Raw genomic sequence first — 18,786 nt, forward strand, 5'->3', positions numbered from 1 at the left:
ATAGATGTCCTCTTTTTTTATACTGTAAATACGGCAATCCTAATGCAGGACACTGTCACCCAGCACTGCCTAGCCACCCGTACCCTCATCCTCAGCAGTAGTGGTGGTGGCCAGGGGGAGCTGCAGCTTGGCCTCCAGCCCCAGCAGGTTGGTGATGGCAAAGCCCTTGGTGCACAAGCTGAGAGAACCCAGCCACACTGCCTTCTCACTGGATGCTGCCACCTTGCCCTTGGTCCAACCCTTGGTGCCCTCCTCCTAATCCATCATGCTCCCTGGAAATGCCTGCCGTTGCTGCTGACCAAAGGCTTTTTATCCCACTGACCTGGCTGGTGATCTCCAATTAGCTCTGGACCCCACTGCCCAGCCCCTAGAATTAGTTGCCACCAAAGCCCTCTGACAGCTTCCAGCCAGCACAAGCAATGAGGCAGGGCAGGATGTGTGTGTATGTGGCACCCACCTGACCACAGTCCCCTGGGCAGTAACCCAGGCCACCTACCCCTAAGGCTGGCTCTGATTGCATGGAACAGAATAAACTAGTTCTACTGGCAATGGAGATAGTTTCCTAATGGAAATTATCTCCTTCTTGTTTGTCTGAAGAATCTCTTCCTCCTATCACCTAGGAAGAGGAAAAAAAGGACACCCATAGGAAGGTAACCTTACTTTTTTCCACACACAGTTTAGGAAGAAAGGTATAGGCAGTGTGTGTAGGACGGAGTTGGGGGGAAAGAGTAAATGCCTAGGTAGAATCACTTTAAATGTTGCTCAGGCCTAGCCAACCAATGAAGAGCTTTAAGATTGAAAATTCCTAGTTCAGGTCAACTTATTTCAATATGTTGGCGGTTGAGCAAGAGACCATTTGAATAACATGTGTATCAACTAAGACAGGGTCTGAAGGCTAAATATAGCCAATAGTCTGTTACTCAACAAGCTGGTCAACTGGCACAAGAATAAAACCTTAAATTTTAAAAAAATACTCCTTCATTACTATATATTTGTTTTTACGCTAGAGTTGAAAATGGCCTCTCTAACTCGGCCTCTTTAACTCTTGCCTTGAAAATTACATTCTCCAAAGTACAACACTCTCACTGGTTTCTGTGAATAAGGATTTTAGGTCTGGACAAAAAATACAATAAGGCAAGTAGCTAACAGGTGGATTTGTTGATTTTACATTTAGTGGGAAGTAATGAACAAAAATATCAATAAAAGTTGGTAGAGTGAGTCTATAGGAATTTCATTAATTACTGCCTTAATGTTAATTCATATCCAAATCAAGAATTAGGAAAACAGTCTTAAATTCTTCAGAAACCTACAGTATTAAAATACTATTTCTTTCTGTACAAAACGCATAATTCAGGCCCCCTCTACATGTTATATCTCTTATGAAATTACTTTCTTAATTGTGCAATAAATTTAGACTGGCTACACATGCAAATTAACTATGGCACTCTACAAAGGTCCAACCAGCTATAACGTTATTGCTTGAAAATGCGTAATAACTTCATAGCTGGTATTCGGCTTTAATTTGCACGTGTAGACAGTCTGCAGCTGGGAGACCAAACCTGCTGTGATCTCACAGCCACTGGAGAACAGAACACAACCCCAGAGCTGGGAGATCGCAGTAGCACCCCAGGGGTAACGGGACTCAATCCCAGTTGCACCACACATGAAGCCAGAGCTGAGAGTCCCACAGCTGATGAGACTTTCAGTCCCAGCAGTGCCCCATGTGGAGCCAGGGCAGTGAGTCTTGTCAGCTAAAGGACTCTCACCCCCAGGTGTGTGTGACCCCATAGCTAGATGCCCTGTCAGTAGAGAGGGTAGTCCCAGCCACAGGAGTGTGTTTCTTGCTGATGCAGAGAGAGCTCAGGATTGGGCTTCCCCCGCACCAACAATAACATGTGATGGGATCTAATGCGCTATTCCCGAACCACATCTCCTGTAATACATGTGTGGCATGCCAGGAGGAGCAATTGTGCAGATCACACATTAAATCCCATGGCACCTTTATCTATATGTGCAGAGGGTGCCTCATTTTCTAATGTGAACAGAGAGTTAAGAACAACTCATATACAAAAAGCCTGAATTTGGTTATACATACATAGATTATTTCTATTAAAAATTATTTACTACAATAATGTAGTGGTTTTTCCTTCCTTCTCACATTAATACTAAGTGACAACAGATAGAGGCTACTCAGGCTCCCATACCTTTGCTAGGCTTATAACAAGAACCTACCAGTCCCACATTACTACTGATAATCATAAAGGAATTGTATGTGCTTGTAAGAGAATACTGAAGATAGGCATCCAGTCTGGGCTGCTGAAATTCAGCTACTTCATGCTGAATGGGGACAAGCCATTGACTTATTCTAAAAATGTGGGGTTTTAGTAGACAAAAATCAATAGAGAGCCTAAATTCTGCACATATTTAAGTCAAGGACAGAGGCCCCATTGCCATCTATCTAGCCATTGTTTTTACCTGTTGGGAAAAGCATCTCTGCTGTGGCCTGTGCTTACTGCACTCCACCTTGGCCCACAAAATTTTCATGGGAAAATTTCAAGTTATTTTCATTGTAAAAAACCCTATAATTTTGTGCAAATTTTTATTTTTCAAACTCCTTTTTTTTTTTACTTTCCTCTTTCACTGAATTCGTAAGAAAACTAAAAAAAATCAAAATTTCCAGGAAAAAATAATTGGCATATCATGACCATAGGGTGTCTGCCACTTCAAAGAGAGAAGCAGCCAGCGTAACAGCCTGCAGGTGGAGCCAGAGCTGATTACAGGGTCATCTGACTAGGGAGCCTGCAAGTGGTGGCTAGGGCTGATTGGAAGAGTCATCTGACCCAGGAGGAGGGATGGGCTTAAGGCAGATATAAGTCCAGGCCCTGAGCAAAGCTGGCAGTAATATCATGGAGGCCTCTGGGAGAACACTGCATCAGCAGGATAGCTACAGTTCTGACAGACCAGCATAGAAAGGACATCTGAAGCAATCTGAAGGCTTGCAAAGGAATTATGGGAGTGCACAAGGGTCCTAGGGACCCAGGGAGGGGTCCAGAGCCCAAAAGAGCAGGACTGAAAGTAGGTGGACTATTGAGGCGGTCCAGGTGAGCCCAAAACATTCGGGCTGGTCCTGCTGTGAGCAGGGGGTTGGACTAGATGACCTCCAGAGGTCCCATCCAGCCCTAATTTTCTATGATTCTATAATGTGTTTATGGGATCTATTAAGGGGTCTAGGTCAGCTCAGAGAGAGGGATCAAGTACATGGGACATATTGAGGAGTCCGAGTGAGCCCAGAGAGACAGGGACTGAGTACAACAGACCTATTGAGGGGCTTGACAGGGCAGACCCATGGATGAGTGAGGGCTGACAGCTGATGGACTGACACACATTTGCACTGGCCCAGGCAGGGTCAGCACCCAGGGTAGGCCAAAGGTCCAGGAGGGGCCACTGCTAGAGACAGCTGGAGCCAAGGGAGCCTGGAGATCTCACAGGCCTGGGAAGGGCCAGGGCCAGGGCCTAGAGTAGGCTGAAGCTCAAAGAGGACCACAGCCAGAGAGGAAGGGGGTCAAGGGGCATGTGGACTAGGATGAAGATAGCTGAGGCAAGGCCATCTGAGAAGGAGGGCTCAAGGAAAAGGATCCAAGAGAGAGAAAGCCAGGGCTAAAGGGTCACAGAGGTAAGACAAAGCTGGGGCCAGGGGGCCTGGAGGTCTGTAGCTGAAGACGGGCAAGAAATGGGGCTGGGAGCCTGCAGGCCAGGAGGGGCACATGACATCAAGGGGGAGTCCAGGAGAGGCCAGGATAGTTAGAGGAGGATGGCCTAGAAATGGTCCTGGGTAAGACCTGAAACTGCACCCTACTGAGGCTGGTCAGCATGGTGGGGCTGCCTGTGGTGGGGCAGCCTCCACACAATGCCATGTGTTGCCACCCCTGGGAAAGGCGAGTATGGGGAGCCTGAAAGCCTCTGCTCCCACTGCCTTGTGGGTAACCCCATGGAGGGGGAAAGCTAAGAGACCATACCATAACAGATAAGGAAGGGGGAGAGTGGGACCGGAAGGGTCCAGAGGCCCAGAGACTGGCTTGGAGAGAGTGGGTTCAGAAGGGTCCAGGGGCTCTGATAACAGCTGAGAGAAAGTGAGACCAGGGGTCTGAGGACCCAGAGAAGGGACTGAGAGACTGAGGAGTCTGGCTGCCCAGGGAGGGGCTGAGCGGGAGACTGGGGGGTCTGAGGACCCACTGAGGGGCTAAGGAAGAGACTAGTGAGAGACCAGAGAGGTCTGGCAGCCCAGAAGATGGGTCACATGAGAGACCAAGGGGTCTGGCAGCCCAGAGAAGGGGTTGTGTGGGAAACTGAGGGGTCTGACATCCAAGAAGGGGCTAAGTGAGAGACTGAGGGGTCTGAAGGCCCAGAGAGAGGCTGAGAGTGTAAACAGAGGACACCAATGAGTATGACATCTGTAAGGCTTGGGGCATGGTATAGGGCTGGAGCACTTGATGGTCATAACAGTAAGAGTAAGGCAGCCTCCCACATTTTAAACAACCAATTATAACAAGACATGGTGGACAAGGGCAGACTGTTCATAGAGCAGGGTAGAAGAATTTTTCCTCTGTCTCTAGGGGTTTCACAGCCACCCCTGGAGATGGTACCCTGTGACACTGACCAGTGACCAGTAAGCCTAATATAAAGTATTTAAAAAGCACATTTCTGCGTAAGATATCATAGCTTTCTTGTCAGTCCCTGGGCATATACAAATAAAGACAGATAAAAGAATGCACCTTTATTATAGGCTATAATTCAATGTAATTTATTAGCAGTCTAAGATAAGCACCTTTATGCTAGATTAAATACCTATCAGTAATCTTTGAAACCATACCCCTAACTTTTTATGTGAATGAAATCCAAGAAATAAACTGCTGAACAAAAGACAGAAAGCAAGAAACCATCAAAGCATAAGTGCTACAACCACCATATATTGATTAATCAAGGGACGCCGATAATTTTGATGAAAGAGAGCAATTTGGATCACTGGTACATCATGGTAAAGCCTTTCTTCTGTGAATCCCTGGCTGTTTTTTTACTTGGTAGCATCCTCTCCATGTATGGGCTCTTGAAATCTGTGAGCAATAAAGAGTGATGGGCCTATTGGCTGGATTGGAGTGGCAGTGAACAATTACAATGTTCATAATAAGGAGTATTTGAGGCAGACATACTATGTGCTAGTTACTCTGGACTCCACAATGGTTCCTTTAAAACCATTACATTAGGGTAATATGTATCAATATTATAACATATATGTTTCATTAAGAAATTGATATATACATTGTAAAAATCCCCACAAAAATGCCTTTTACATTAATTTTACATGCACACTTACCAAATTTGTAAGAGAGTTATAATTCTTTCCTTTAAAAAATGAAGAAAACTAGACCCGTATCTTAAATTAGCCATTTCTCATTAAATCATTAGTGTTATTGCATATAAGTAATAAAAAAAATCTCAAACACGAAAATATATTTTTGCTGAAAGGATAAATTTGATGAGCAACTTGAATTTTCAAACACCATAAAAATCTTTTCTTCTGTATCAGATTCTAGCACTCTTATTCATGCTAAGTACTGTCTTACTCCATAGAAGTAAGTTTCAGTGGGACTTGTCATGGAGTAGCGTACTATTTGACAGGAGTAAAAGTATCAGAATCTGGCCCTTTATTCCTGATCTCAGTGTCTGCAGACAAAATTGCAAAGCAACCAAAAGTGATTCTTATGAAGCGCTTTCATTTCTAAAACAGAACTCACACAAAAAATGACAGTTCCATCTGTGAAAGATTGTAGGGCAGAATACAAAAAGAAATGCAGCTGACATCCTCCAACATACAATATGTTTATACTTCACCTTTCAAGTAAAAAAAAATCATCTGTCTTTTATACTCACTTATTTTTCATAAGCACTCACTGGTATATATTCACCCTTTAGCACAAACACAATTCCCATTAATGCTAACAGAAACCCACATTCTCATTTTAAAGGTTAAGCAGGAAAAAGAGAAACAACACCCTGAATTCTGCATCTCAAAGTGAAATGGGTTCTGCAAAGTCAGGGTGAAATATCCCTGGCCCCTTTGCTGGTGGGCCACATCACACCAGCGTTCTGCATTTTTACTTTGTTGTAGGCGTAGAAAACAAAAGGAGGGCACCTGAAAGCTCCTCCCTAGTGTGTATTCTGCAAAGCCAGATAGCTTTCTCTTCAGGACTGGAAAAGAGTTATGGCTGAGCTCACATTTGGAAAAATGCTTAGATCCACTGGTTACAAATCCAGGGATGGGAAGAAGGGTCGGAGTATACAGGAAGCTGGGGATAGTGGTAGTGGAACAATACTAGCCAATGGAATCGTGTTTTTGTTGTGTCTAGGGAACACAGATTTTACCTCAAATGGGAATCCTGCAGGCTCTGTTATGATCAGAGAAGAGACAGTATTGAGAGCTGAAACAATAGGCAGAAACCCTCACATAATTAGGGTCAAGTGTTAGTTAAGAACTTCAAAGTAACTAGTTTTAAACTTTGACTGTAGGCTGCTGTCTGTTAATCCTACTCTGTTCAGTAGCCAACAAGAAACACAAAACGTTTCTATAGAACTTCACTAGGATTAATAGCCAGGAAAAGTAGAAAACAAATATTAGAAGCATAAAATGTGTTGGTTGCATTGCTTATTTCCATGCGGATGGGGCTTTTCTGTTAAAAACTGATATTTATCTGTCTCTGCATTGAATGGGACACATGTAAACACCCCAGGAAAGCTGGATATCAAGAGTGTTTTTTATTCCAAGTACTAGCAGCATGCTGGCACTTGGAGCAAGATTGGAGTTAACATATAATGAAAGCAAATGTTTACTAAATCATTTCCAATCACTACATTAAACAAGGTTTTCCATTGTAATGACTTTAATTAAATAGAATGAAGAGAAATGAAATATCTAAATTATAATTTCTAATTTTCATCTGATTATAAAAACAAAAGCTTTATTAAGAAAGATTTGACATTTTCATTTTTGCTGTTCAAGAATGGCTTGCCACAAGCTATTCAAAGGAATTTCAGCTGGAAAGCCTAGATAAATTACACAAAGTGGGAGGGCAAATGGTGACAAGTATAATAAAACTTGAAATCTTTAACTCTACATTTACTCAGGTAAAGCTTCTATGGACTCCATACCCCTGAATGAGAGGGAATGAATGCAGGCTAAACAAGGACATGATTCTGGCTCGTTAGATATTTTTTTTAAAAAATCAGTAAGATAAAGTAAAATACAACATTATTCACTCCCTATACTAGCTCAAAGACCAGAAATAATGGACTAAAATACAAAGGAAAAAGGACTTAGTTTGATAAAGATTGTATGAAGATAAGACAATAAGACAGTATAGTGAAATTAAGGTGATACAATGGATAAAAGCATTAAAGGCAAGATTAGATATGTATGTGGAAGAAATAGTTTAGGGTCTTTCCTGCTTCATGTGAAATTTGGTCAATCAAAGTCATCCCTTCAAACTACAGATGAATAAAACTGGACAAAACTGATCCTCTCAAATTTGAAGTAAAGCGCATTTCAGATAAAAGCTTCTAGTTTTGAACCATTTCTGCTTAAAAACCATTTCCTATGAGTAAGAGCAGGTATATTCCAGAACAGAGAGTGGTTTTAGTGTACAAAAGTGAATGGTCACTGACATGGTATATGCAGCCATCTTCAGAAGATATCCTGCTCATATGTTAATGCATCAGGGCCAAGTGCTGCAGGATTTCTTTTACTTCTCTGAATCCAGTATATCATGCATTTTTAGGCTTTTTGCTTGGCAATATAGATTCAATACCACCACGACATGCTGTGCCCTTCCCACTACATTTAGGTAAATCTTCTCTTAGTAAAAAAAGTGAACGAGGGAAAATGCTGTCCACTATGACTTTAGGTACATTGAGCAGTACATTCAAGAGTATGCCTTTCACGCATATTCAGACGTTCACAATGTTTTACGTTCTGTTGTGCTCTTGTTGCTTTAAAATGTTTGTTTATGTTCTGTGAATCGAGGTGAAGCCTTGATGAAGGTGAAGCCATCTCTAAGAAGCATATACTTATTAAACAGCCACAGAAAGAGATTTTAGCACTCTATTATTATCTAATCTGAAACCGAAAATGCCTGAAGATTGCACTCAATTGATTAGCACCAACTACTGTCTGGTGTATCTAGGGTGTGTTTACACGTTGTCATATGGCAACGTTGCTACGCTGCCGTGCTTTAGTACTTCCAAAAGAAAATACTAAAGCATGACCCAGTAAGGGTGGTTACTGCACCATGTGCACGGTGAATAGATTTAGCTGCTACACTGCTGTGGCAGTGCACTATACCAGTGGAGCACACCGCTACAGCGACGTAGCTGCTGACCACGTGTAGACACATGTGACGACTATGTTATTATAGCGCACTGTACAGTTATATAGCACATCACTACATTGCTGTAGGACAACGTGATGTGCCCATAGATACTTCAGCACTTTGTGATTTATGTGGCCTGAAGCAGCCAAGTAAAATGGTGTTTTTGTGGTCAGAGTATTCTAGATCACCCTGTATACACTGAACTTCTTCATATCAGACTTTTTGCTGGTCCAATGTAAAGTTAATTCCACTGTAAAACATGCCATCATTTCAGAATAAAAATATATTTTTAGCAATATCAACCACATTCATGCCTCTTTCTGTATAGTTACATGGCATGCATTACATGTTTTCTGTGTTTCTTTTTACTGTGCAGTAGCAAGTGCACAGCAAACTAGCCTGATGCAGAGACTACTTGTATTTCTTCAAGGTAAACACTGAGGAAACATTTGAGAGACTGAAATAAAAACAAGACATTTATGAGACATAAAGGTATCACATAAAACTGCTGCAAATTAGGAGAATATTGGCTGGATTCCAGAACAGATAATCCTTATAAACATGCAGGAATGTTGTAAACTGCATGTGAATGTCAGTGATACAGTACATTAGGAGATTCATATTACACTCAGTGCTATGTAAGTCCCAATCACTGGGATTTTTCATGGCCTCAAAGATTAAAATAAAAATATGAAGTATCTTTTCTCGCTCCATGAAGATGCTTTATGTACACAGTTTATTATGCTGAACAAAGATACCAAAGCCTGATTTTTTCTTGAGCTGTCAAAGTACAAAAGAAATGCAAAAAGTCCTTGCACAGATGTAGTAAAGTGCTGGATTTTATCTTTTGGCAGGTGCTCAATATGCAGCCCACATAATCACATGTTAATGACTGGAGTGTGTTAATCAGCATGCATACCTGATTCCTTCTTGCCCAAGGAAAAAAAAAAATCAAACAATTTAGAGCATGCTAATGCTTCTACTTTTGAAAAATACATTGTAAATATACAGAACTGAATAAAAAACTTTTCAGGCACTGCTTGAAATGATATGTTCCAATAAGTGAAAGGGATAAGATGTGTATACATTTGGACCTAGAAGTTCTCTGTGAGGTAGTCAAGTGATGCTCAGTTCAATTTAGACAATATTCTTCCAAATCACAGGAATGTTGAAAGAAACACTGTATGTTAAAACATGTTAAGTATCATGAATCAGTTAAAATAGTACCAATCACTTCTGTGTAAAATATAATCTGATTCCCTAGTAAACAACATTTAGCCTCTTTTTAGCCATCTGTACAAAAAAATATTACCCTGCATTTTATTAAGGAATAATTTTGTTTTATTATTTTTAAATCAATGGTTTTCTAATCCAGTCTCCTTTATCCCGCAAACCTTTCAGCATGTACTTAATTTTCTGCTCATACATAGTCCTATTAAAGTCAAGTTGAGTACATGCCAAAAGGTCTGCAGAATCTGTGACCACTCCAGTACCAATATTAGCCTCTGAAAAAATACCACTCTTTTCCAATGTACTTGCCCATGGTGATTTCTATATTTAGGGAAAATAGAATGAAGTGTGCAATTTGCCCTTTAGCACTAAGACTTTGCATCTGTGAAATTGTGTGTGAAAGTGTTTATCTGTTTATCTAGATATTTATTCCACAGTCATTGCCTGGCACCCTCTAAAGAATATTACAACTATAATAGTGGATTTTCAGTTGATGTTCACCAAACTTAGATTTGCTTGTGTAAATAATGGTGTTTGGTCGTGACAGAGCCAGTAAAAACACTTGAAGTTGCAAAACTGGGGAGCAACTGCTAGAACTCGGGGTGTTTAAATTAGGTTCATTTTATAGCTGTCCATAGCTGCCAAATCAATTAAAATTTGTTTTTAATGTTATAAATGTAACCTGAAGAATCTGAAGCCAAGAACCTACATAACGGTATAATATAAAGCAGCCATGACACAGCTTAATACTTCTGAAAAGTATTGAATGATCTCTTCTGAAAAACCTGAGCCAATTACATTCCTTTAAAAGAAAACTACTTTTATACCAAGGAAAGCTAGTATCAGCTTGTTTCTGGTTATCAGCACTGAGGCATTTAGACTGACATAAACAATCCCAGTTTCTGTTATCTTTCTCACATTAATCGTTTTGCCAAAGCTATAGAAACTTAAATTAGTCAGTCATTGACTTAAAAAACTGCCTAAAACATAGCAAATACAATAGATGGTCTGGGATCTTGTCTCTTCCATCTGTGTGTACAAAGCCCCCATTGCCAATGATGAGAGTTATGTGCACACACATAATGGCTTAACTTGAAATATGCAATGGATATAACCAGTTGACATTATTATTATAAAAAATATGAGTATTCTTATTTGACAGAAAAATCCAAGGAGATGAAATTCCAAAGGCCCAAGTCTGTTTAATACTATAAACGCTATTATCCCCAAACCTGTTTTCTATCCCCTGGGCACAGTACCTTCCTTTCAGATCATATCCCTCCTTTTGGTTTCATTCTGCTATGTATCTTCCCATGACTGTCTCTGGATGACTCCACGTCTCATAATACCTGAAGTGCAAAGACTATGACAGCTCCCCCACCTGCTCACAGCATTCCCTGTGCCATAATCCTGTACCAGCCACTGCAATGCTGTGGAATTAGGGGATCAAGGAGGAGTAGTGAAAGGGCCACATCTGTCAACTACACTGATTCTGCGAAGAAGAATTGTCCCCAGGGCTACTGCAGTTTCTTTACAGCTTCCAAAAACCATGATTCATACTGGGGATATCACAGTGGCCAACATCTGGCCCTTTGCTCTTTGCTGTCCTTTCACGGAGAGGATCCTGCAAGCTAAGTCAGACACTAAATTTGATTAGATTAAAGGTGTTTGAATTCAGGACCCCAGGGTCAGCTCATCTCTAGCATTTAGAACCATGGGAACATACCTTACAATTTGTCATAGTAGATCATACCATTTGCTCATCTATGCTCATGACTTGTCACTGACACTGCCTGTACCTGATATTTCAGAGCAAAGATAAAAGCCTTATAATTTACCTTGTCAATTGTGCAAAGCTCTACATGTAGAAGAGGTGCAAGGGAGGAAACGGTTTCCTGGCCCCTGCAGTATATGAAGTACAAATCATGATTACCACCTCCTTTATATGGCTAGCTACCAGTACTAATATTATTGGTCATAAAATTATCCAGCTACTTTTTAAATCTAGCCACAGTATTTAAGTCTATGATTTTTCTCTCCATGCTCCTGTTCCTGTAGCACCAACTGCTCTCAATCTGAGGAAATCAGGTTTTGAATGCAATTTACAAGCTTTGATATGTCCCGCTCACTAATCCCTCCCACATGAGAGAACGAAGCGTGGCTTCTGCACCCTCACACCAGAACCATTTTTGTAATTCTCCCTTTCCTTCCTTCCTCCCCCAAGTGTATTTAAAAACGGAGTACTTAGATTCTTGTCCTAGAATTATATGTATTTTCTTGCACAATTATAAACAGAAATGAAATCAAAATTGCTGGAGGTCAAAGCATTTAAGGTAAACTTAAAAATAAAGTGATAAGGTCTCCAGCTCAGCTGCAGCTACAGAAAACTGCAAGCCCAGATTCTTCCATTGGTTCATCTCCCCTGCCCTCCTGCCTGTAAAATCAAATTGGTTGGTGACCTGATACTTGCAGTGTAAGTCATTACAGGTCTGACGTTACAGTTGTTACACATTGCTGAATCTGTCAAATGAAAAGAGAGCACAAAGGGAATTTCCAAACGCAGCTGCTATTTCCCATTTGTTAAATCCTTTTATTACACCATATAAGTACACAGCTGGGAAATACTATAGAGTGGGAGTTAAAACAAAATATTTTGGCTTCCAGACATTCAGAATACACAAAGGACTCAGTGGAAAGCAATGCCTGATATCAAAAGGGAGTGAAAGTTTGAAAACATTTCTAGCCAGTGTGGTATTTTTTTTAAGATAACGAACAATATGATTTAAAGGTATCTTATGTTATAGGAAGTGCTGCCTGCAATAAATGCTGGAAACAGCTACATTTTTTTTTCAGACAAATTTTCATGTTGCTGTATCTTTTTTCTTCTCAGAGCCATATCAGGCTGCCTACTACATAACATATTCTTTCACAAATTCCCAATGTGGTCTTCGCTAAATTTTAGTACACAGTTAATTCAGAATTGAATCCTTAATTAGAGATGATATTAAAGGCAAAAATTTTCCCTAGCATATGAGGATGCAGCACCCTTTTACTTTACCACTGTTACCCACAGAATGCATGTTAGTGGTGCCACCACAGTTCTTATTTTCAGTGAACGAAGTTATAAGCAGGTGTCTTTCCCAACTGGCTCTAAAATAAAGCTTACACTCTGGAAATCATCCCAAACTAATTGCCCTTGTGGAGTCAGCTTTTTTTTTTTAAGCAAAAAAATTAACAGCATGCTGCTGAAGTCTTCTCCCCACATTTGATTGCTCCTAGACTTCTTATCTCACAACTGCTTGGCCTACCCTTCAGAATTTCTCTTCCCTGGAGACACACTCCTGAACTCTGAAGCTGAGTACAAACAGTCAAAAAGCCCAAGGCTGAATCGATTCAATCTTTGCAGGTTAATTTAGGCTGCACAGATTGAACCAATAAGAAAGTGAACGGAAATTTATGCCTTTGAATCCAGAAATGCAGCCACATGCTTGCAGTAGACTAGGCCAGAAGCTGGGGGGCACTAGAGCCTTCCTCCCTGCTCTGCTGGAGCAGACAGCTTGAATCTGGAGGGGAACTGGAACAGAAGTTCAATAAACCAATTTAACCTAAATCAGTTAAGTCTGATACTACATCCATCCAGGTCTATCTTAAACTGGTTTCGGCCATTTTGAAAGCTATTTACATGCACTGAACTTCTGTTGTGTTACAGATTTGAACCAGTTTCTGATTACTTACACCGGTTTATGTTTAATTTGTGCCCCTAGCCTGAGGGTTGAGTAAGGATCACCTTTGGCATCAACGAGTCAGCAGAACTCTCTTAACCCTTTCCCAGAAGAATTAATGTCTGCCAGAAGGGCAGAGCAGTTACAGACTAGTATAACAATTCAATCAGCAGGATATTAATGACATTTGCATGAAAAAGTTGAAAGCATAATTTAGCTCTTTGTTAAAAATACTAAACACCCTGTTCAGAGTGATAGCCTCACATTGTTGTCATTAAATATTTAAAAAGAAATTGAAAATATTTTCAACTTCTGTTATTACCACCAAAGTTATTTAAATTTAGCTAAACTATCAGTTTTTATAGCAGATCAACTGGGGCATCATTTTTCATACAATATAGTTCTGTACTAAATGCAGGTGGTCTGATGTTTAAAGCCTTACAATGTCCATTTCCACTTCTGGTCTGGCCATGCAAGTCATATCCAGCTTATACTTCAGCAAAAATTCCTCTTAACTCAGCTGAGATCTGCCTAAATAGGGACTGCTAGATTTGTCCCCAGGGAGTTGTGGGAAAAACTAATGATTTTCAGGAACTTTGTTTAAGTATATGATGGAGTATTTTCTGAATCCAGGGAACCCAAACTGCTAAGTCACTCCAGCACAGTACATGCACCTGTTTCTGAAATATGATAGGCGGGAGAGTGGCTTGTGGCTGTTCAGAGGTAAAGCAAGTGTTGACAGGATAGATAGCCAATCAGAAAGGAAGAAAACAGAAATTGCATTTGGCCATTGTAAATGTAAAATAATTTTAAATTAATTTGTGTGAGCAGAATGTTTGATCATGTCATGTGAGGCTCAAATACTTTGACCTGGGTCAACTCAGCAACAACCTGAATGAACAGCCTACACCCAAGGTACTCCCAGAGGGTTGGGAATTCATTTCCCACAGGACACAGAGTTATTTCATCACCAAACAGCAGTGATGTTCAGAAACTTTACCTCCCACAGAGTATGTGTCCACTGGAATGAGTAGGAACAAGGCTGTTGCATTTTATATATAGATATATTGAAATTATCAACATGGTCAGTCAACCTGAGTTTCCTTAGTAAAATGAAACTATCTGAGAATAATTGTGATATGTTTTTTATTGCATTTCTTGAGAAAATATACGAGTAAATTAGGATCTAAGTGGTATATATACATCACTTAAGTAATAAATGTACCTCAGTGTTCTGTGACTAACATAGCCTGTCTTTCCCAAACCAAGCTACTGTTTTCTATTAATAAGTAACAAAAAGGTAGCTAAATATATTTTCAATATAAGTCCGTGAAAATTTTGCTTGCTTCAGACTGCAGCATCAGACCCTTGGTGATTCCACACTAGGTTCTGCAGACAATTTATGGGTCACTGATTGGATAGCATTTTCCTGCTCTATGTATATCATTTAAGTCAACTATATTATCTTTTAAGTTTTAGTAATTTTACAAAAATACTTAGGATTTGTTTAGCACCTTCCTTCCAAAAATCATAAATCTGCCTGAATTAAGGATCCCAACATTACTACTATTATTTTCTAAACAAATTATGAAATAAGTATTTTTGTTGTTTATCTTCTAAAAAGTATATACTTGGGTGATAGCTTTAAAAAACGACTTGAATGGGAAATTGCAGAACAATATGTAATCCACAGAATGGATTGGGGTATGTATGGTCTAGACCAATACTACAGATCGTTGTCCTATTATCTGGATTCACTTCTATAAACCCTTTTTCCTTCAGTGGGTTAACTGTCTTGTTTTTCTCTCTCCTACCCACTTTGTCTCTCCCAAAAGTGCCCCTTTCTTTTTCTGCCCTCTTCCCTATCGTTTGTATTGTAATCACTGCTTTCTATTTCGAAGCTCTGCTTCCTACAGTTCCTTCATAGCATCTGATAAAGTAAGCTTCTGCTTATGAAAGCTTATTCATCCCCAATTTATTTAGTCTATAAGGTGCAAATCTGCCCTGACTTCAGGCAAACACAGCTAACTACCCCTCTCTGGAGAACAGAGTTCTATACCCAAAGAAAAAAGTCACTGGCAACTGCCAGGTCCATGTGTTTTAGGGCCTTCTTGCACAGTAATTTTGGGCAGCTCCTGGAGGTCTTAATGCTTGGACTGTCCGCACACTGACACCCAAAACTAGTTTAAAGCACTCATTATGTCGCTCAGTTATGCCACTCCACGACAGGATTATCTCTGATCTGTGTTATGAAGCTTGTGTTACACTAAGGTGTAGCCACGTAAGCCACACCTTAATGTAAACACCCTGCCCACTCCCCCTTGCCTACTGGCCTAGATCAGGCCCACTTCTCCCACTTGCCCTCCCCAGCACCCCAGATCCCTGCTCACCTCCCCCTTCCCCTCCCCTTACTAGTGACTGCCTGCACTGTCTGGAGCAAGGGGAGGGGAAGAGAGAGCAGGCCTGCCAGCCTGGCCACCCCTGCTGGGCTGCAGCACTGTGCATAGCAGGCAGGTCCCTTCCCCGCCTGCTCCCCAGGACAGACAGCACAGGCAGCTACAAGCAAGCAAGAGGTGGAACCCTGAGGGGCAGGAGGAGGAGGGAAGCAGAGGGAGCCCTAGGGGGCAGGGGTGGGGAGGATACCTTTCATTCCTCCAGGCCCCTGATGGCCTGAACATGTGACTGCTCCAAACTTGAGCTAGCACTAATACCAATAAACATTTATGCGGTTCAAAGTATAGCATGTAACAAGACTCTTAGTTCTGTTCAGAAAGGACAAATATAAGGATAAGAAATTCAAAGAAAGAATGCCCATTCACCTTTTTGGCCTTTCCTGAAACTACCAGCTAATTTAAATCATGACAGAGTTTTTGGGATACTGATGTCTATCCAGAACTGACAACCCAAAATCATTTTATATAAACCACAAAGGAGACGGTAACAACATTTGATTGTCAACAAAAGTGTTGGGATTTGAATTCTTAGGGAAAAGTCTTGATATGCAATTACCAATTCCTTAAACCTTTCACAAAAAAAGATGTAATTTCTGATATAATGAAATGAATTGTGGTGTCACCCCAGATGCCAGCCTCCCTGGTAGGGTGGCAGACTATCAATGTTCTATATTTGGTGAGTTTCAGAGAAGAAACTAACATAAGATTTATTATCTGAAGTTGAATACATTTTATAAATAGGAGCAGCTCCTACTTTAGAAACATATTAAGGTTTTTCTTCCTTCAGTGCAGACTTTTGCAGATGACAGATAGTTATGAGCTACACTCTTCTGTCTGAAATTAATGCAAAAGTATACAAGGTAGAGAGGTTATAAAATAAATCAAAGAATGATTGAAAACATGAAAAATAGATGCATTTCCTTCCTGAAGGTGAACTCATCAGATGACCTCATTCAAATAGACCTGTATACTTAATAAGATTATACAACTGTAATTTACAATTACACCATATTAATATTGACATATTACTGATTTTGACATCTTACTAATAGAAAGTTTCAAAAGGAAAGACAAAGCATTTTTGGATTTTTTTTTACTTTAAGAAAGCAACCATTATAAAAGTAAGAAACTTACCATTCTATGCTGGGCTGAGATAACACTGTCCCACTCAGCATCTTGTTGGATGGTGGTGACTAGAGTCGGTAATTCCTCAGAGTGAGACTTGTTGTGCATTATGGTGTGCAGAGGCAGATGAGAGGTCGCATGCTGATCATTGTTTCCCTCTTCTTTGTCTCGTGATGCTAAGTCCTGGGTCACTGCTTCCTCTCCATCAGCTGCACAGGCAAATGGAGAGGTGGCCTGCTTGGAAGACATTCTTCTGCAAAACAACAAAAGATGGCAAACATAAAATTTTATTGTTAAGGTTAAGCTTAAATATGCAACATTAGAGACAGTCCTTAGTTTTCCAGCAGTGCCAATGCAGTCAACTGGACTACTCACAGGAGTAAGGGTTTGAAGGACCTGGATCAGGCCCTTGGCCAACCAATAGGCTCTTCAGAATCTCTGAATGTGGCATTAAATATATTTCTATACAACACTGTGCCATCTGGATATACATCTTTGATAAGGAGTTTGCATGATCACATCCCAGGCTCTTTGTTTATTTTGTCCCATGCATGTGGAATTGGTTTCCTTCATAGATTTAGATTTAGATTTAAGCATTGGTTTCCTTTCTAAGGCACCAGCCAACTTATTCCAAATAAGTATTTTTGTTTTGTCTGTTTTCCTAAAGAAGATAACACTTTTTCCTAAATTTTAATTTAGTATCTAGTAGTATCTTTTGAAAAGGTCTTGAGATATTAATGTAAAAGATATCAAGGAATTGTAAGTGGTTTACTGAATTTATTTTAAGGCAATCTTCTACAGTTTAACTACCCAAAATAATTACATTTCTATATTTATTTTATATTACACATCAAATGCAAGATACAATGCTTTGAAAAGAAGTTGGTTAAATGTGAATATAAAACTCTAATAAATAAGTATATTTATTTATTTAAAATGTCATTTTCCCAATAATCACATCTTAATGCTATTCCACAGGCAACGCACAGCTTGAGTATAGTCCCTGTACTTGAATTAAACTATAAATGACTTCAATTCAAAATTCTAAAATACATTTATAAATTTTCTAATGAAACTAACTGCAACTATTATAGCAGCTGTTAATAACCTGAGAGGACAGCTAAAATATATTATATAAGACACTTTGCCAGTTTGCCAGTTTTTAGTAACTTCAGAATATCTTTAATACTGAAATTGCTGTGGAACTAAGGAATAAGATCTCCACCTTAATTGCTCTTTAACAATAATTGATTTCATACCATTTCTTTAAAAATGCACAAATCAGTTAACATAGGAAACCACATGAGCATTTTTCAAATTAGCAAATCATTAACTTGCTAGTACTGTTTCTACAGACAAATAAATACTGATTAAAGGGTCTGGAAATCTGAGACTAACAGTTAAATTTACAAATCTGTCACATGCTTTCATGAATATTACAGTGAAGGAAATATCAAGTGCAAAGAAAAATAATTAAGTTAATTCCAATTTAAACAGTAGTTTTTATGTAGCAGCCAGCCCATGTTTCACATAGGATTTAACAGCTAATGCTAAATTTCTCACAATTAATGAGGGGACTCAGATTTAGTATCCTACAATGAAAAAAATTAATATAGGATCAGCTAATCTAATTATGCACAGTTCTAAATAAAAGTATTACAAGCTTTGAAGTGCTTTGAAACATATTAAAATGCTGATACCTATTTAGAAAAACCATTCTATAAATAGTGATAATCCTGCCTCTTAAACTTGATACTAGTAGGAGAAAAAAGGTTTGTATTTCCTTTAAGGGAACCTGACTAAGTATAAGTGGGAGCCCAATATTAAAGTTGTCAA

The 18,786-nt window shown here is 39.7% G+C and overlaps 1 protein-coding gene across 6 annotated transcripts in view; it reads right to left on the minus strand.

Annotated features, from left to right (window-relative positions):
* SOX6 (SRY-box 6) overlaps positions 1-18,786 on the minus strand; it is a 489,331-nt gene that overhangs the window by 387,770 nt on the left and 82,775 nt on the right. For all 6 annotated transcript variants that reach the window (XM_019519647.1, XM_019519646.1, XM_019519644.1 and 3 more), the window contains exon 2: positions 16,960-17,203. In XM_019519647.1, coding sequence (XP_019375192.1) covers positions 16,960-17,199 — 240 coding nt within the window. In that variant the 5' untranslated portion in view covers positions 17,200-17,203. The remainder of the gene's footprint in view (positions 1-16,959; positions 17,204-18,786) is intronic.

The sequence above is a fragment of the Gavialis gangeticus genome, unplaced genomic scaffold (assembly GCF_001723915.1).
Source record: "Gavialis gangeticus isolate Ggan-Ray unplaced genomic scaffold, GavGan_comp1, whole genome shotgun sequence".
NCBI classification, from domain to species: Eukaryota; Metazoa; Chordata; order Crocodylia; family Gavialidae; genus Gavialis; species Gavialis gangeticus.